Below are 21,075 nucleotides of genomic sequence, written 5' to 3'. Positions count from 1 at the left end.
CACAGCCAAGCACTTGCGGGCACTCTGCTAGCAGTACACCCACGTCCGATTGTAGCAGACAAATTTCCCTGCCCCAGCTGCTGGACCGTCTAAAGAAGTTCACTCCCAGCCACCCACATGCCCAGAGGTTGAATGCTAGCTTGGCTAAATTGCTAGCACTTCAACTGCTGCCTTTTCAGTTGATAGACTTGGCCCCCTTCTGTGAGTTTGTGCAATGTGCGTTTCCTCAGTGGCAGGTCCCCAAATGCCACTTTTTCTCACGGAAGGTGATTCCGGCTCTCTACCAGCATGTGGAAGGCAATGTCCATACCTCGCTGGACAGGGCGGTCAGCGGTAAGGTGCATATACTGACTCATGGTCCAGCAGGCATGGACAGGGACATTACCTATCCTTCACGGCCCATTGGGTCACTCTTCTGGCAGCTGGGAATGATGCAGGTTAAGGTGCAGTAGTGTTTGAGGTTGTTCCACCACCACACCTCCAAAATGCTACTACTGGTTGTGACACACCTCTCTCCTCCACCCCCTCCTCTTGTTCTTCCTCCATGGCCTCTTCCAGTGCTTTGTCCCCGGAACCAGCGGTGATCCATAGGCTTTCAAGGGGCTACGCAAGTATGCAGGCAAAAAGATGCCATGCCCTGCTTGCGCTGGTTTGTTTGGGGGACAGAAGCCACACTGGGGCAGATATTTTGTCAGATCTAAAAAGCACAGAGAAACAGAGCGCACACCAGCCCTAGTGCATTAAAGTTTATTTAACTCAGTAAAAGGTTAAAAAAGCCAGGTATGTCACTCACAAACATCCGTTGAGTAGTAGCATTGGTATTTACAGCCTCCACTGTTGCCTCCTTCCCCGATTTTAGGCTCCCTGCAGTAGCTAGCAATACGGATGGTTAAGTACTCGGTTCGCTTGCTGGCTGCAGGTACACTCTCTCTCCACGCCTCACACGCACGGACCTGCCGGCTCTGGATGATTTTGTCAGATCTGCAGGGGCAGGCCGAGAGGTGGTTGACAGCTTAAGCCAGGAATGGTGGTTTGCGACAATGGCACCAACCTCCTCTCCGTCCTCTGACAGGGACAACTGACCCATGTGTCCTGTGTGGCTCACGTCCTTAACCTGGTGGTGCAGCGGTTCTTGTGCTTACAGGATGTCCTGAGGCAGGCCAGGAAAGTCTGTGTGCATTTCCGCCGATCATTTAATGCCAGTGCTCGGCTGGCTGAGCTCCAAAAGGAGTTGAATCTGCCCAAGAACTGCCTTATATGTGACATGCCCACCAGGTGGAACTCAACGCTGGCCATACTGCAGCGGCTGCACACGCAGCAGAGGGCCCTCAATGAGTACCTGTGCAACTACGGCATGAGGACAGGGTCAGGGGAGCTTGTTTTTTTTCCCCACGCCAGTGGGACATGATCAGGGATGCATGCACTGTCCTGTCACCATTTGAGGAGGCCACGAGGATGGTGAGCAGGGACAGTGCATGCATCAGTTACACTGTACCTCTTGTCCCCCTGTTGGAGCACACGCTGTGTGGAATAATGGACAGGGCAATTGAGGCAGAACAGAGGCAGGAAGAGGAGGACTTCTTTGCCTCTCAAGGCCCCCTTTATCCAGACAGTGTTCCTGCTGTCCCACCCATCACACAGGAAGAGGACGAGGAGGAGGCTTGTGTCAGCATGGAGGTGGAGCCTGGCACTCTGCAGCAGCAGCAATTTTTTAGGGATGATTTACAGTCCCAAGAAACACATGGACTTGCACGTGGCTGGGAGGAGGTGACTGCAGATCATGTTGTTCTTAGCCCACGTACACACGGTCGGAGATTTTGCCAACCAAATCCGTCGGATTTTGCCCGTCGGATTTAGTCCGACGGATTGTGTCCGAAACTGTTGCATACACACGGTCGGGCCAAGTTGGCGAAAAATCCGATCTTTCAGAACGTGATGACGTAATTTCGTTACGATGGGACTACATTCAGGCTAGTAGCCAATAGCTTTGATGTAGGAATTTGATCTGAGCATGCGTGGCACTTGGTCCGATGAAAATGCTCTACACATGATCGGATTAGGTCCGTCTGGCCCAGTTGGTCGGGAAATCATTCTAACATGTTGGAAAATTGGGTCGGACGGAGATTCGGATGGAATCAGTCCGATGCATACCACACACAGTCGGATTATCTGACGACACGGTCCGATAAGACTCATTCCGACAGATTCTCCGACCTTGTGTACAAGGGCTAAGTGATCCAGAGGACTCCGGACCGAATGCCTCAGCTAACCTACACTGCATGACCTCCCTGATCCTGCAAAGCCTGTGGAAGGATCCTTGTATTCTTCGGATCAAGGAGAGGGACCATTACTGGCTTGCTACTCTTCTTGATCCACGGTACAAGGGTAAGGTTGTGGACCTTATCTTGCCGTCGCAGAGGGAGCAGAGGATGAGACATCTCCGGGAGGCCTTGTAGAAAGGTCTGTGCAACGCGTTCCCAGAGACTGTAAGGTTACAAACTCCTAGTCCTGGACAATGTGTTGCTGAGACTTCGGTCAGTCACAGAAGGAGCGGTGGAGAAGGTGGGCGTCTGAAGGATGCGTTCAGACAATTTTTTAGTTCGCAGCCCCAAGGTATGATCGGTTCCAGCAACCATCGTCAGCGTCTGATTTACATGGTGCAGGAATCAGGTCAATGTCAGACTTGGACACCTTTCCCACCAAAAATCCTCTGGCTTACTGGGTCTTGAGGATGGATCACTGGCCAGAGCTTGCACAGTATGCAATTGAGCTACTGGCCTGTTCTGCATCCAGCACCTTCAGTGCTGCTGGAGGCTTTGTAACCGATCACAGGGTGCGCCTGTCCACTGACTCGGTTGATCGACTGACCTTCATAAAGATGAATCGGTCTTGGATCACCACCAGCTACCAAGCACCTGAAGTTGATGTAACCGAATAATTTTTTTTGAAAAGGTCACATCCCTTCAAGACTGCCTATGCTGATGCTGAGTGACTGTCCTGTTATGTTGACTGACTATCCTCTTCCTCTTCAATGATCCTGCTGATAGCTTGGAAGAACATTTTTGGTTCTGGGTGACGCCACCAGCCCAATTTTTCAGCCCCTGTTTAACAGGGGCGTGTAATTACAATTTTGGATGCAATGCTTTGCAGCAGGGCTCATTCCTGCACTCCAACTAGAGTATATGGGAGTGCAACAAATAAGAATGGAAAATTACTGCGCTCCTAACTAAAAGTTACCTTTATGTTACTCAAGCTGCAGCTATTAAGATGTGATACACATCCAAAATATCAACAAAAAACAAAAAGTGTATAGCTACACTACCTATATATTACAACCTCCCTAATGATTCAGATGCATTAATATGAACACTGGTATTATCACCAGCACCAGTGCCTAAGGCCCAATTTTTCACAGGGGCATGTAATACAATTTTTGATGCAATGCTTTGCAGCAGTGCTCATTCCTGCACTCCAACTAGAGTATATGGGAGAGGTTGCAGTGTCGTGACACCAGCACCAGTGCCTAAGGCCCAATTTTTCAGTCGCTGTTTAACAGGGGCATGTAATACAATTTTTGATGCAATGCTTTGCAGCAGGGCTCATTCCTGCACTCCAACTAGAGTATATGGAAGAGGTTGCAGTGTCGTGGCACCAGCACCAGTGCCTAAGGCCCAATTTTTCTGCCCCTGTTTAACAGGGGCATGTAATTACAATTTTTGATGCAATGCTTTGCAGCAGGGCTCATTCCTGCACTCCAACTAGAGTATCTAGGAGAGGTTGCAGTGTCGTGGCACCAGCAAGCAGTGCCTAAGTCCCAATTTTTCAGCCCCTGTTTAACAGGGGCATGTAATTACAATTCTTGATATAATATTTCACAGCAGGGCCCGTTCCTGCGCCCACCGAGAGTAACTGTGAGGACTTATAGTGTTATGGCACAAGCACCACCACCACAACCACCAAAGGCCCAAATTTTCTACCACTGTTCAACAATGGCATGTAATTACAATTCTTGATCTAATCGTTCACAGCAGGGCGCTCCAGCGCCCACCAAGAGTCACTTTGAGGGCTTACAGTGTTGTGGCAACACCATAACCTTAGGACCCCATTTCTGCAGAGCATATAGGGCAGGCCCCTACTTTCAAACATCCAACTTACAAATGTCTCCTACTTGCAAATGGAAGGAGACAACAGGAAGTGAGATGAAAAAAGACGGACGGCCCAAGAAATTATACAAGGGTGATAACCCTTCCCTATGTTTTCCAAAAAGCTTAAAAATAGATTTTTGGACTGGAGCTACACTTTAAAAATGTACCAGTTCAAAATTACAAACAGATTCTACTTAACACAACAAACCTACACAGTCCCTGTCTTGTTTGCACCGCCTGTATACTGCTGTTCTGAGTATATAGGGCCTGGGGGCCCCACGCCTTTCCTTTTTTTGATTTAGGTACAGGGTTTCCCTTATTATCCGTATAAGACCCAAAGGGGCTGGTAATGGGCAGGGGGGTTACCCATGCCATTTTTTACATATTTTACATACTATAGATGCCCCCCAGGCACGATATTTAAAGGAATATTTCCCTTTTTTTCACTTTAATCGTCATTAAAATCAGTGCTCCCGAAAAAACTACAGTTTTTAAAAAAAAATTTGGCATTGACCCATGTCCCCTGGGGCAGGAGCCGGGTCCCCAAACCCTTTTTAGGACAATATCTTGCTTATTAGCCATTAAAATTAGCACTTTTTATTTTGAACGTTCGAGTCACATAGATTTCAATGGGGTTCTAATGTTCGCACAAATTTTCAGTCCGTTCGAAACCGGGGGGGTGTTTGGCTCATCCCTAATCTACATCCAGAAAACAACTATTTGGTTCCTAACACTAATATCTTTTTGATTTACAACCCTTTGTTCTCCACTTTGTTCTGAAGGTTCCAGAACTGTGTCCTCTGCCATTATACAATAAAATGTCAAAATCTTACTTTTTTGATTAGGTGACAAATTTAACTCACCAGTTATTACTACAGAATGGTATAATAAGCTTGCTCCACAGATGGTTATATGTGACCCACCAAGAACAGCATTAACATGAATATTTAGGTTTAGCTGAGTATTTATATGCAAAGCTGGACTAAAAAAAATCTTAATACCATAATGGTATTATGTTTGTGCATAGGGCTACTTTCATTTGGGTTGGGGGTTTAAAGTAAAATTCTTAGAAATCAGTTTCAGCAATAAGGTTAGAATGTAGGGACCAGAATGATGGGTATGGACTGGTAAAATTGGACCAGCTCTTTGTAAAGCTCTGTGAAAAATGCTAGTGCTCTATTAAGTACAACAAAAGCAATTGTGAATAAATAATATCCGCACTAGGTCACAAAATTAAAAGTATATGTGATAGATGTTATTCAGCCTGTTCCCTGCAGATGTCATTCTGAGGAAACATGTCAGGAGTGGCCTGTCTGTGACATTATAGCATGTTAGCGTTGGTCCGTGCTGTTTTCCCAGTCCATCTCAGCACCTCTCTGAGCCCAAGCCATCAGCCTGCTGCATGTCTGTTTTATGGAATGAAAAGTCCCCTTTTTTGTAATTTGAAGCTGTGGACTAAATGACGATGCTAAACTTTTTATGTACTTTACAATGGAAGTCTGACATGACATGTTCGCTGACACACGCTGCTACCCGATACGTTTCCCGTTCTTGTCTGTGAAATCCAGATGGATGGAGACCCTATTGTCCATCCGACAGATGGGATCGGATGAAATTGGACAGGCGGTCTCTTCCCATAGAGGAGAGTGGGGCTTTGACAGGTCCGTCTCTGCACAGTGAGTGGAGACGGACCTGTCATCCACCTGCTCAGCGGGGATCAGCGGAGCCTATGTGATTGGACTTTTCTAAATGGAGATCCTTAAAGAAGGATTGTTAAATTGTTTCATGTGGATGTTCTCCTTCTATTGACACTCTTTAAATGTATTTATTTTCTTGTTTTGTGTGTTTTTGGAAACAATTTCACTTAATTGGTGTTTATCACTTATGACTAGTTGAGAATTACACTGGAATTAGCGCTGCTTTTTATGTGCATTTTACAACAAAAACAATGCATTTTTCTTATGTGCACACATACAAACATTTAGCAGCTCTTACCGTGGCCAGTTTCTCTATTTCTTCATCCGTGGCTCCAAGTGATGCTAGTCCAATGTCCTGCATAAAACATTATATAAAAACACATGCCAAGTTATGAAGATAGATGCAGACAGTTGACCCTCAATATTGATATTAAAAAAATCTGAAAAACCTACTATTGGGTAAAATAAAAGGACACTAAAAGGGTTAATCTTCCCAGAAACAGATAGAGGGAATTGATAAGTTGCATCGTTAGCTGGGTTCTTATATTTTTGTAAACTTCCTGTATCACTCCATCATAGTCCCTGTCTTGGTTCCTGCCCACCTTGAAGCTTTTGGATGTTCCTGTACATATTTAGGTGTTTCTACTCCTTTTTATTTTTCATAATATATAAAAGTAAAAACAAATTAGAAGTAAAACAGAGTAAGACCCCTTGTAATAGTAGGTGTGCAGGTCTGTAAACTAGTGCATAATTGCAGAGACCCCACTACTGGAGTCTGCAAGTGATATAAGAGACCAAGTTATGTGGGTTAGCCATCTGGCATCTGTCAAAAGCTAAACTAACAGTGGTGGGTTTGCTGATCCTGAACCTTTAAGAGCTAAGGCATCAAAATGGTTAGGTACAGGCTTGATTATTGCACTGCCATCAAATAGGATATACATTTTTTCACAAAAGTGCTTGTAAGCAATAACCCAAAACGGAATGTCCTTTGCAGAACCCTAAGGTAGGTTATAGTGTTAATATGAATTTTCTTTGAAAAGGAAGAACGGTAAACAAAACATTGGCACTACTGCAATAGCTGGTGACAAGACACCTAAATTCTTGGCAAGTTCAGCGATCCACTGCCATCTTCTATATGTGTCAGTAAAACATTAGAGAATAATGGCTGCAGTGACTGCAAAGTAACATTTAGCATGCCAGAAGCCTGAAACACTGTTCTAGCTCTGGACAGTATGGGTAGTGTAAAAAATGGCTGGACTTGGGCTTCATAGGTCTTTTAAGTCTCTTACATTTCCTTTCTGAAACCTGACATTTGCCCATTAAACAAAATGTGCTATAAAACAGCAAATGTTTTCTGATGTATGCATATATTACAATCCTAAATCCTAAATCAAACAGATGGTAGAAGACAAACCTGGGAAAACTGAGCAAATGTTTTATCAGCCAACATAGGAACATGTCCCAGCAGCTCATGGCAGCAATCCCTGTGGAACAATGAAAAATAAATAATTTGGATTATCTTAAACATAATTGTAAGCATTCATACATACATTTTTGCATTTTGCTATACTTTAGTCAACTCAAAAATCTCATGGTTTCTAGCTTTCCCTAACTTACATAGATGAGTTAAAGAAGAACTTAAAGTGGATGTAAACCCTCTCCTATACCCAGTGAAATGAACAGCCTATGCTTTAGAAAGTGCACATCGTGTTAGAACATTTTTTTTTCTGTTCAACACTGGATGTGGAGTCTGGACATACACCGCGTGCGAGCTGATTGGAGGAAAGCCACCCCTCCACATAGGCAAAGGAAAGCAAATCTGTTTATAGCACCCACCCCGACACAAATTTTAGGCTGGTTTTATCTCTGTTGTTGGATAGCATGGCAGAAGTTATCCTGCTGGTAACAGCAGAATGGAGCAGCAGAAAGACACAGGACTTATGGCGTTGGAGAGAGATAAGAAAACACTACAGATATATGTGCTTAGATACATTTCCATGAATCAGGTTTACATCCACTTTAAAGAAAAAAATTGTGTCAACTTGTAGAGCTCCCTTGTGGCAGGTTGTCAACTACTTCAGGTCTACTACCCAGCCTTTTTCTGACATTTGTTGTTTACAAGTAAAAATATTTTTTGCTACAAAATTACTTACAACCCCCAAACAACATAAATATATATATATATATATATATATATATATATATATATATATATATATATATATATATATATATATATATATTTTTTTTTTTTTTTTTTTTTTTTTTTTTTTTTTTTGCAGAGACCCTAGAGAATAAAATGGTGGCCATTGCAATTTTTTATGTCACACGGATTTTGCAAAGCATTTTTTCAATGCATTTTTTTGGGAAAAAATACACTTTAATTAAAAAAAACAAAAAACATAACATACACCCCATTTTTTTTATATAATATGAAAGATGATGTTAGGCAGACTAAATAGATACCTAACATGTCATGCAAAATTGTGACTCTTTAAAAATTTCTACAGTTTACCAGTTTAAAGTTACAGAGGAGGTCTAGTGCAGGAATTATTGCTCTCATTCAGACATTCGCTGCGATAACTTACATGTGTTTGCTGCAAACACTGTTTAGATATGTGGGTGTGACCTACGTATGCGTTCACTACTGTGCCCAGGGACAGGGGAGCTTTAGATAAAAATTGTATTAAATTTATTTTTCACTGCCCTATTATTATTTTTTATTTTCACTTTTAATGCTATTGATAACAATACAGCATGACATAGCCTCTTTATGGAGACATCTGGGGTCTAAAAGACCCCAAATCTTGTCTCTACCCTTAAAAGCAAAAGATCAAAAAATAAATGAATTATCTTTTGCTTTAGGAAAAAACATGTTTACATGGCCCGAGAACCGGAAGTGACTTCATGAAGTTGCTTCGGTCCTCCAAGGGCATAGAGATGAGTGGTGGCCATCTTGCAATCACTCATCTCTATAGGAAAACACTGCCGATGCCAGATGGATCCTGGGTTTACTGATCGGGATTGGTAATGTAAGCCTGGGAAGCAGCGGAAAGACTTTCTCGTAAATGCCCAGTTAGGCGGCCAGCAAGTGGTTAAACCGGTTTCCATGCTGGGACCTGCAGTAAAGGTTTTTAACTGCTTCAGCCCCGGTAGATTTTACCCCTTTTCTGACCAGAGCACTTTTTGCGATTCGGCATTGCGTCACTTTAACTGACAATTGTGCGGTTGTGCAACATTGCGCCCAAACAAAATTAACGTCCTTTTTTTCCCACAATTTTCCCTCAGTCTAGGCCAATATGTATTCGTCTACATATTTTTGGTAAAAAAAATCGTAATAAGCGTATATTGATTGGTTTGCACAAAAGTTATATCGTCTACAAAATAGGGGATGGTTTATGGCATTTTCATTATTATTATTTTTTTTACTAGTAATGGCGACGATCTGCAACTTTTATCAGGACTGCGACATTATGGTGGACATATTTTTGGGACCATTGACATTAATACAGTGATTAATGCTATAAAAATGCATTGATTACTGTAAAAAGATCACTGGCAGTGAAGGGGTTAACACTAGGGTGCAATAAAGGGGATAATATGTTCCCTAGTGTGTGTTCTAACTGAAGGGGGAGGGGACTGTGCAGGGGAGATGATAGATAGCTGTTCATACTCTGTACTCTGTATGTTTACACACACAGATCCTGGTTCTCTGTGTGTCAGCGGCGATCACGGGAGACTGGCAGTGATCGTGACCACCAGGCACTCGCATCAGCTCGGGGGATGAGTGAGGGGGTGCGCACGCCCCTAGTGGCCACAGGGCGTCGTATCGCTCAGCCATGCCATTCTGCTGCAGTACAACTGCAGCAACTGGTCAGCAAGTGGTTAATAATGGCAGGAGACCCAAAGTATAGTCAGGTTCCTCGTTAACAAGGGCCCTAAGGCCACGTTGAGAATCACACACTTAAGTGTTTCAAAGGGCCTTTATGTTTACAGTAGTCTACAGACATTCTAGGCCTAGTCCACAGGGGGTCTTGCCAAACACACAAGGTCCATAAGACATGGGGAACTTTTCCAACCACTACCAAAAAAGCCAATCGTCCCCCACTAGGCAATCACTTCCTTCCAACCCAAACCAGTTGTGAAAAAAACTCTAGTTCCCCACGTATAGGCCATTTTGCATAACTAGCACTTACTAACGTTTTAGCAACAACACCCACAAGTCCATATTAGTATTTTAAGTCCAAAGATGTGGTAAATTATTATAAAAATATGGTACTAGCACAAAGGCACTCTTCCTCAAAAACAGTCTTCACAGTGCTGGCAATGCAATAGGGAAAAGGTAACAATACTAGCAAACACAGCTCTCATAAAATACAGATGACCAAGGATACATCAGTGCTGTTTCCAGTCTATCCATTCTTAGGGGGTTCACTCTTCATTTTTTCCCCAAGGAAGAATGCTTGTTAGAATTCAGTTTTATAGGTGATCCCGTCTACATCTCTCTTCCCAAGAACAGTTTCATGCCTCCCCCCTTTTATCTCCTCGTAGGGAGCATGGATGAAAGACATAAAGACTATCTAGCAACTCTTGGGTGGGACCACCCATTAACGGATTCTCACATAATTGCGCAAAGGCAAAATGAGGACAGACGGTGACAACCAGTGGTGCCTGCAGAAACTATGACAGACATCCTCCCAGATGTAGCAGGTGTATACAATAGGGTGCTAACATCCTGTTACAAACTCAAAAGTTTTATTTGGTTAGCATTACCTTAGATTTGATTTGCATCTAGAAATAATACAATTTCCCTCTCTGCTGTTCCCCAGTAACCTATAATACTGCTTCTCTAGAAAAAAAAATGGCAGCTAAAGCCCACCCTGCTTTGAAGAGATATTCGTACTATAACTGGACAATTCTTTTATTGTTGTTAAGGAATCTAATGTACATAATGATAATCAGAAAATGTCTATCTGCTTATGTGTATACATGTTCCTATGCTTCTTACTTATTATGTAGTATACAGATTGACTTCTCCGTACGGAGTTAAAGATGGAGTCTATACCCTACATCCCCCCGCGTTAGAAGAATGCATATGAGATAAGGAAACCAGCTTCAACCGAACTTCAAGCATCAAGTTTCTTAATTTCTCTTGTATTGTAACCAATGAGATGTACCAATTAGACTGACATAGCAATGACGTATCTTTCTGTATAAAATATCAACACCGCCCACCAATAAATCAGAATTTAGAAGTAGCCGAGCTGAACGTATCTCAGAGAGTGTTTACTTCTAATGTGCATGCACATTTATACTTTTTAATTAGAAATAGCAGCAGATAACCAAGAACTAATTTGTAGTTCTTATCCATTTCAACTGGCGCCCAACGTGGGGCTTCAGGCCACAATCGAAGGGAGACCGCATTCCAGGACTGAACAGCTGGCCAGATCAGAGAAGGGGGTTAAGCGCGCAGCCCTAACAGTACGGTAAGCATATTTATCCTTACCATTTGTATGACTTCTCTGGTTAGGCCGGTTGATTTTGTCTTGTTGGCTCCTTTCGATTGTTCAAAGAGGCAGGTAACTTATTTCTCGCCTGAAGCTGTTTTAACAAACCTGCTAATGGTTTTCTGCTGACTATTATCTGTTCAGTCTCTGTCATTCTGAAGGACTGCAAATTTAGCAGACTGAAAGTGCAACTGCAGGCGTGTGTCCATCCTCACCCCTAGATTCTACCTCTAGTGGTGGGGTGGAATTCTGCAGGCGTTTATAGACGGGGTTACTCGAGGTTGGCTGTGTAGGCTGTGGATATTGGCAGCGAGTGAATGTGTGTCCAGAAGAGGGAACATCGTAAGCGGCGTTAACCCCCTTTATATTAGGGGAGCCGTTACATTGGTGGCAGCAGCGGGATCTTCCCTCCAGTTACTGGGACACTTCAAACCACCACAGTAAATGACCAGCTATGCAGCCTGCAGGAAAGCCACACTTAAAGACTTACTTGAGAGCCGTGGAGAGACCAGTGGGACAAAGAACAAGGCCACCTTGATCAGGGAACTAACCGAGATGGATCAGAGGGATGGTGATGCAGGACCCCGGTCAGTTGAACACTTGTTTCAGCAACGAGTTCGACAGCGGGTGGCATTATATGGTGCTAACCCATCAGAGACCGCCATACAGAATGCCATTAGAGACATCCAGCTGCAGGATGAGCGACAGGAGAGAGAACTAGAGCGGCAACATGAACAGAGAATGGCAGAAATACGGCAATCGGGGACAACACCTAAAGATGCAGCGCCTGTCCGTAAGTTGCCCTTTCGAGCGTTCAAACTATTTAAGGAGGGAGAGGAGGAAATTGAAGCATTCCTGCAGGACTTTGAGAGACTTTGCCAGATACATGAAGTACTGCCCCAAGATTGGGTCGTCTTACTGGCAAGTAATTTAACTGGCAGAGCGGCGGATGCGTATCGGGCCCTGGAGGATGAGGACGCTAAAGACTATGATCGGGTAAAAGAAGCTCTGCTAGCCCGCTTTGCCATTACACCCGAAGCCAGCCGGATTAAGTTTCGAGAGTCTCGGAGACAAACCCACATGACATACGTGGAGTGGGCACATCGTCTGCAGCGAGACCTTAAGGGCTGGATCCAGGGAAGTCACGCTCATACCATAGAGGACATCACCCAACTAGTACTCTTAGAACAGTTCTTTAACCACACCCCTCCAGTACTACGGGATTGGGTACGAGATAAGCAACCACAGACTGTACAGCAAGCGGCTACTTTGGCCGATGAATATCTGGACTCTCGAAGGTCAGGCGGAAGCGAGCGCTATCCACCATCTCGGCCCAGTTTATCAGCCTCTAACACAGCTTCAGCACCAACCCCAGCGGCCACTTATCCTCAGCAGCCCAGGTTCAACTCCCAGGACTATGCACAACCCATCAGGTGTTTCGGATGTAAACAGCTAGGGCACAAAAAGCCAAACTGTCCATTAAATCCAGCCATCCAGTCCCAGTCATGGAGACAACCAGCAAGGGGGAGCCCCCGCACACCCATGCCTGCGGCCCACTGCTTTGAGTGGGAAGAACATTGGGGCGTCCTGCACGAGGCTGATCCAATACAAGCAGCTAACCGGGACAACAGGCAACAACACAGGCAGACGGTCCGGGTTAATGGAACGGTAGCCAATGGCTTACGTGATAGTGGCGCTACCATGACCCTACTACAGAAGAACATCATCCCAGAGAGCCAACACACCGGAGACACTGTAGCCGTAAGAGTAGCGGGAGGTACCATCTTCCGGCTACCCGTGGCCCGTGTTCACCTGGATTGGGGGGTTGGTTCGGGACACGTGAATGTGGGGGTGATGAAGGACTTGCCTGCGGATGTACTACTGGGGAATGATTTGGCCCCCCTGCTTTCTGCTTACACCCCGATGGGCCCCGATGAAGTCAACCCTGTGACTACCCGTGCACAGACACGTACTGCTGGAACCGGCCCACTTGCTGCAGAGACCCAGGTGAGACTATCCTCCCCGACACATACCTTAGATCAGGTGCGCCTAGGCTGGGCTACCCCAGAAGCATTCGGGAGGGAAACTCGGGAGGACCCGACCTTACACAAGTATAGGGCTAAGGCAGATACTCAGGAAAGGGGAATAGATGGGGAGCTGTTTGAATGGGATGGGGATAGACTGTATAGGATCCCTAAGCCATCTCAGAGAAGTAAGGCCCCTTCGCAGAAACGACAGCTGGTGGTACCTAAGAAATACCAGCTGGAGATTCTGCCAATCGGGCATGATGTGCCGCTAGCAGGACATCTAGGGTTCCGTCGCACGGCCCATAGGATCACACAGAATTTCTTCTGGCCCAATTTTAGCCAGGATGTGCGACAATACTGCAAAACGTGTGACACATGTCAACGGATAGGGAAGAGGGGGGACCACCCTAAGGCTAAACTCATGTCCATGCCTATTATTGGGGAGCCCTTTTACCGCATAGCCGTTGACATTGTGGGTCCCCTTGCCCGGCCTAGTCCATCCGGAAAGAAGTATATTCTCACCGTGGTGGACTACGCCACCCGTTACCCAGAGGCAGTAGCTATGTCCAACATTGAAGCAGAGACAGTAGCTGATGCCCTGGTTAAGATTTTTACCAGAGTGGGGTTCCCTAAAGAGATTCTCTCTGACCAGGGAACCCAGTTTACCGCGGTACTCACCCGGCAGTTGTGGAAGGTGTGCAATATTAAGCCCTTACTGAGCTCCCCCTACCACCCCCAGACTAATGGTCTCTGCGAACGCTTTAACGGGACCCTCAAGCAAATGCTGAGGACCTTTTCGGACTCTTGCAGAGACTGGGAGAGATTCCTGCCTCACCTGTTATTTGCATACAGAGAGGTACCCCAGGAATCTACTGGGTTCTCGCCCTTCGAGTTACTCTATGGGAGAAGGGTCCGCGGACCCCTCGATCTCATCAGAGGACACTGGGAGGGAGAGACAGAGCAAGAAGGGACCCCCATAGTACCCTATGTTCTGGAACTCAGGGACCGCATGGAGCAACTGTCTCTGATGGTAAGAGAGAATCTCCAGGCGGCCCAGGGAAGACAGAAGAGATGGTACGACCGGGGGGCCCGACAGCGGGTCTTCCAGGTTGGGCAGAAGGTCTTGCTGCTGATTTAACCCCCAATCCGGCTCCGGACTCACAGTTCCGGGAGGATTTCAAACGTATGCTGACAACCGTAAGGAACAGTGCCCCTTCCCTGCCCCAACACCAGTCTTGATGTATGTCGCTTTTACCCCATCACAAGCAGCAACCCTAGTGACAAGTCTGCCTGACCCAGAGAAACAGCCAATGCCCTTCTACCGCAGGATAGTGCAGATACAAGAAACTTACTCAGCTGCCTGGAGAGACTTGATCAGCCTATGCCAAATTAAAGCAGGACATGTCTTTTGGTCGGTCATGCAGACAGCCTTCAATGATGCCTGCCTGGCAAGTGCCACTTCTTACACCTCAGGCTTGGAGTTCTGTGCACAACTCCGCGACTGGGCAAAGGAGAAATTGGCAGATCAGACCAACACAATCCAAGATATTGCCCAAGATAAAGGGGAGTCTGTGGCTTCTCCCTCTATGAAAAGACACACACACATGTTATCATCTGCTTTTGTCTCAGGACTCAGAGAGGATATCAGAATGATGGTGGCCCGCCCTGAATATCGCTCAATGAAAATGTCTGATTTACTGTTGGTGGCCAGAGGGATAGAAAACCAAAAGGGAAAAAAAAACAACGCCCCTCATGGTAACACAAGACGAAGATCCCGCCTACATTCGTCCACCACCACTGCCCAATACCTGGGAAAAGATCATCTGTTACAACTGTGGGAAGCGGGGTCACACCAGAAGAGCATGCAGAGCCCCAAGACATCCGAGACAAGACAGGGATCCCCGTGAAGGGCAACGTGGACATGAACCTCCACCACCACTCCCCAACTCATGCTAGGAAATGGGCAAACCCGTGTCACCCCTTATGACAGTGTCCTCAAATGAGACTGGGGGACCCCTAGTAAAGGTCACGTTACCTATACAAGGAAAACCTACCACTTTTCTCATTGACATGAGTGCAGCCAGGAGTGTGTTGAGGGCTGGGGACCTGCCTGATAATTCTTTCCTTTCCACTATTGATGTTTCCTGCGTGGGAGTGGATGGGGTGCCATGCCAAGTAGGGACATTTCCTGATTTGCTTGCCAGATTTGTGGTGTCCTCTACATGTCCCTTGAATCTACAAGGAGCTGATGTGCTGTCCAGACTACAGGCGTCAATCATTTTCACACCTGAAGGGGGGGGGGTGAAGTTACATACTCCCCTTTCCTTGGAAGACTCATCTGCCTTGTGTTCTCTGCCTCTTATGATGACACTTCATGGAGCAATAACTCCAAGTTCAATACCAAAGGAAGTACTTGACAGAATTCCTGCGTGCCTATGATCCACAGGACCGGAAGACAACTGTCACTTAAAGGTGCCACCAGTTTCAGTCAAGTTCAAAGAGGACGCATCATTGCCCCGGAAACCACAATACCTCCCCCTAAAGTTAGCTCAATCTGCAGCTATTTTGAAGCATGTCAAGGCCCTCATGTCAAATGGAGCCCTGATACCCTGTGCACCTCCATGCAACACACCTCTGTTCTCTAGGAAGAAGAGAACCCCTAAAAGAGAACCAGCTACTTGTGGGGGTGTCCCGGACTGCAAAGTACCTCACAGTGGTGGACCATGCAAACGCACTCTTCAGTGTCCACCCTCACCCCTCCTGCTGGTACCTTTTGCATTCACCCATGAAAAGACAGCAACATACCTAGACAGTTATGCCAAAAGGGGCAAATAACTCTCCAAGCTAGTTTGCAAACGCTATGTCTATCATCCTTGACACATAAGAGGATCACCTGGAAGTGACTGTCCTCCAATATGTTGATGACTGTGCAGCTGACTTACCCACTGTTGAAGTCGCCTCAGAAAGCCAGTTGGGCTATCTTGCCAAACAGGGTTGCAAAGCCTCAAAGCCCAAATTGCAGTGGTGCTCAACATCTGTAATTGTTCCTGGACACTGTCTTGTCCCATGGGACAAGACACCTCACTGAAGACAGGGTGAAAGCAATCTCCGACATCCCACTGCCACAAGGCCAGAAGCCCCTTCATTCCTTCCTTGGACTAATTTCCTATTGCAGAGCATGGATTCCAGACGGCTCCCTACTGATGCAAGCTTTGTATGATGCCCTGAAAGCAGACCCCTTCCAGATGTCTCCTGAAGCAATATCCAACTTTGAGGCCCTTAAGCACACCATCTCTGGCGCTAGGGCTCCCAGACTATGACAAAACGTTCAAGCCCTTTGTATCCGAACATCTGGGACATGCTACAGGTGTACTCATCCAATGATACGGCATCTGCCTACGCCCTATAGGATATTATTCCTGTCGCCTGGATGTGATAGCAAGAGGAGGCCCATCGTGTCTGCGAGTTGTCTTTGCTGCACAAGCCTTGTTTGACACAACTTCGGACTTGGTCCTCGGACTCTGCCTCGTTCTGCTTGCTCCCCATGACATTGCTCCCATACTCCACCAAGATCCAGCCGAAAAATCTGTCCATTGCCAGACACTTGAGACTCCTGTGTTCCTACCTTCTAGACAGCATTACTCTATTACGTTGTCAAACACTGAAACCTACCACCCTTCTTCCACTTCTCGAGGGGGGAAAGGAGAAGGAGTCGAGTCTTGACTTGTCACCCCACGACTGCATCGAACTAATGCGGCTGGAAACCACGCATCTCCCCACCGTGAGTGAAATACCCCTGCAGGATCCAGGTCACCACTGAAAACTCGGTTCTCCAAACTGAAACCTTACCACCGGTGATGTCTGCACAGGTGGCAGAGCTGCAAGCACTTACTACAGCATGTAAATTGGCAGAGGGAAAAAGAGCCAACATTCATACGGACTCAAGATATGCTTTCAGTGTCGCCCATGATTTTGGTGTTATCTGGAAGGACAGAGGGTTCCTGACGGCTGCAGGAACACCTGTGAAACATAGCTCAGCCATCAAGGACTTGATGGACGCCCTGCTTCTCCCAACCCAAGTGACTATTCTAAAAGTTAAAGCACACGACAAACTCAACTCGAAGGAAGCTCGAGGCAATCTAGCCGATTCAGCTGCCAAACAGACAGCCAGTGGTCCACGGGAAGTGGACAGCAGGGTGGTAGAAGAAGACCACTCCATGCTTATCCTATGGACTCTCCCAGTGGACAGAGTTTATCTGAAAGAATTACAGGAAGCAGCAAGTCCGGATGAGAAGGAAAGCTGGAAAACGGAGAGGAGCAACTCTCACAGATGGACTATTCGAGTGCAACAAGAAGCCTTGTCTACCCAGGAGTATGTACCCAGCCATGGTGCAATGGGCAAATGGAGCTGCCCACTTGACAAAGACTCTTATGAACTTATGAGTTACTCCATTGACCAACAACTTCTGCAGATCATACACTATCTGGAACAAATGTAACCCAGAATGTACAGAAAAGGCACAAAAGCACCTGGCAAAAGCCCTATACCCCTTCCAGAGGATACAAATTGATCACTCCCAAATGCCAAAGGAGTGACAGATTCGAATACGCCCTAGTGGAGGTGGACATGACTGCCAGGACCACAGCTAAGGAACTACTGATTGAGATAGTATGTAGATTTGAGGTCCCAGAGGTGATAGAGAGCGATCAGGCCCAGCCTTCACAGCAACCCTTACAAAAGATTAGGGCAGCACTGGGGGTTCAGTTGGCTCTGCACACTCCTTACCACCCTCAAAGTAGCGGGAAGGTAGAAATGATGAAAGGGACACTAGAAAAACAGGATGTTAAAGATGGCCCAAAAGACTAACATGAGTTGGCCAGACAGTTTGCCCATTGCCCTGTTCAGTGTCAGACACACCCCGGGGGGGGGGGGGATATGCCCTATCCCCTTATAAAATTTTGATTGGTTCAGCCCCCAGACTTGGCTGTCACTTTCCCCAACAGTTACAGTTGCAATCTGATGTGTTGACTAATTATGTAACCGCATTATCACGAGAATTAACCCAAATGCATGTCCAGGTGTTTTCTTCCATTCCAGATCCTGAATTAGATACAGGAACACACCAACTACTGCCTGGAGATTGGGGGCTGGTAAAGAAATTTGTGAGAAAACATTCTCTTGAACCCAGATATGATGGTTCATTCCAAGTTTTGCTCACCACAGCCACCTCAGTCGAATTGGCCGGGAAGAACACCTGAATACACGCTTCCCACTGCAAGAAAGCTCCAACCCCCCAGGACAAGATCCCGCCCACTTCATGACGACTATGCTGCATATCCTTATTCTGTTTGGTCTAGGGGGAGGCTCAGGAGGTGGCCATCACAAAAAAAATAAAAAAAATAACATAATTACATTTTGGTATAACTCTTCAGGTACACATGTGACCACCTTTACCTTTGATTACTGTGACATAGTACCTTGTCCGTTTGACTCTTTCATGGCAATGCCATTGGTACAGTGACATCCCTGATGGTAAGGATATATATGTGTGTTTTACAGACAGTTACTGGGGACAGAATTGTGGTTCCTGGGAGGGACAGTGGGTTGGAACATAGGACCAGATTAGAGGGAATCTGGACCGGTGAATGTGCCCTTGAAAAGGTCATTATGCCCCTCCATATCCTAGCAGAAGATACTCCTGATACATACACTGACCCAGCACACAGTCAGAGGAGGAAGCGAGCAGCTCTCTGCGGAAGCTTTGACTTTTGACTTGTGTACATAGATGTTATAGGAGTTCCAAGGGGGGTCCCTGATGAATTCAAATCCAGGGATCAGGTAAAAGCTGGTTTTGAGTCTTTGATCCCCATAATAACTGTGAACAAGAATGTAGATTGGATCAATTACATATACTACACCAACAAAGATTCGTGAATTACACTAAAGATGCCCTCCAGGGAATTGCTGACCAGTTAGCCCCACTTCCTACATGACATTCCAGAATCGGATGGCCTTAGACATGGTGTTAGCTGAGAAAGGAGGTGTCTGTAAAATGATAGAAAAAACGGGAACCTGTTGCACCTACATTCCTGATAATACCAGCCCAAATGGTAAAGTAACTTTAGCTATAAAGAAATTAGAAGATTTGACATTGGAGTTGAAGAAGAACTCAGGTATTACAGACTCATGGGATCAATATTTTAGCGGGATGAGTGGGTGACAGAAGGTGCTCGCCCAGATAAGGGTAACAATACTAATAATCCTGGTTCTTTTAGCCCCGATTGTATGCTGTATTCTACCTTTCGTAAAGAAGTTAATGAGCAAGGCTGTAGACAACAGCCCACCTACATCTCTCCACCAAGAAGAAGAGGAACCTCTTATGATGGAGGATGACAAACCCTTCACCCCTCTACAGTCACTCCCTGTCCATAATCTCACAATCCTCTAGGGTTATAGAGATAGATAGCACCTGATTGCCCTTCTCCAGCTGTATCGAGGGGGGTAGTGAACTAGTTGCTGCCCAACTCTATATACAGCTTAAAAAGAGTTGCTGAGGAGAATGGGTCAGGTGAGTAGGACCTTTAGATGAGGGACAGAAGAAAATAGCCATTTTAGGGGGGACTGTTAAGGAATCTAATGTACATAATAATAATCAGAAAATGTCTATTTGCTTATGTGTATACATGTTCCTATGCTCCTTACTTATTATGTAGTATACAGATTGACTTCTCCGTTCGGAGTTAAAGATGGCATCTATACCCTACATCCCCCACGTTAGAAGAATGCATATGAGATAAGGAAACCAGCTTCAACCGAACTTCAAGCATCAAGTTTCTTCAGTTCTCTTGTATTGTAACCAATGAGATGTACCAATTAGACTGACATAGCAATGACGTATCTTTCTGTATAAAATATCAACACCGCCCACCAATAAATCAGAATTTAGAAGTAGCCAAGCTGAACGTATATCAGAGAGTGTTTACTTCTAATGTGCATGCACATTTATACTTTTTAATTAGAAATAGCAGCAGATAACCAAAAACTAATTTGTAGTTCTTATCCATTTCATTGTATGGAACTTCCATTTATTGTAGTGGTTAGGAAGTTCTGTTGTTCCGAGATTCTGTTATTTGTTCAGCACTGCTCACTGAAATATAGAGGCTTATATAAAGCTTCTTCATATACAGCTGTGTTTTATTGTCTTCTACTTAGATGCTGCACATCTGACCACCATAAAATAGAATGTTCCGTTTTATTTTATCCAGGCAAAAAGTGTCTGTGATTATCCAGCTAAAGTGGAACATGTCCTGACATGCTTGGATACATTTCCAGTAAGAGAATCACATGTAAACAATTTTTTTATGTGTTTTTATATCCTCCCTTTTATTTAAGTGCATAACAAGCTTTAAGTGTTTTATGTTTGTTTTGTTTTTTTCAAATTTTAGAGAACTGGTTATGAAAGGGCTTAACTGGTTTGTGACCAGAGGCCATTAATCCCTAGCTGTCCAGACATATGCAACTGTTAACTTGACAGCAAGGGTCTGTCCACACCAGGCTGCATCTGCAGTAAAGCAAGTGCCGCAACATGCTTCACTTCACTTTTCCAGAGCATTTTTCATTAATTGTGAATAGGTTCCTAATGCAGGAAAAGTCACTCCTGCTTCATTACCGTGCCTTGAAAAAATATTCATACCCCTT

At 45.4% G+C, this 21,075-nt stretch overlaps 1 protein-coding gene across 1 annotated transcript in view; it reads right to left on the bottom strand.

Annotated features, from left to right (window-relative positions):
* The window catches only part of TH (tyrosine hydroxylase), a 153,314-nt gene that overhangs the window by 9,890 nt on the left and 122,349 nt on the right, over positions 1–21,075 (bottom strand). Inside the window, exons 9-10 of the mRNA XM_077460716.1 lie at positions 7,257–7,326; positions 6,141–6,197 (exon numbers count right to left, since the gene is read on the bottom strand). Coding sequence (XP_077316842.1) covers positions 6,141–6,197; positions 7,257–7,326 — 127 coding nt within the window. The remainder of the gene's footprint in view (positions 1–6,140; positions 6,198–7,256; positions 7,327–21,075) is intronic.

The sequence above is a fragment of the Lithobates pipiens genome, unplaced genomic scaffold (assembly GCF_037356315.1).
Source record: "Lithobates pipiens isolate NorthernLeopardFrog02 unplaced genomic scaffold, aLitPip1_a1.2 Scaffold_10, whole genome shotgun sequence".
Lineage (NCBI taxonomy): Eukaryota > Metazoa > Chordata > Amphibia > Anura > Ranidae > Lithobates > Lithobates pipiens.
Note: the sequence above shows the minus strand (reverse complement) of the source record. Positions and strands in the feature narration are given on the sequence as shown.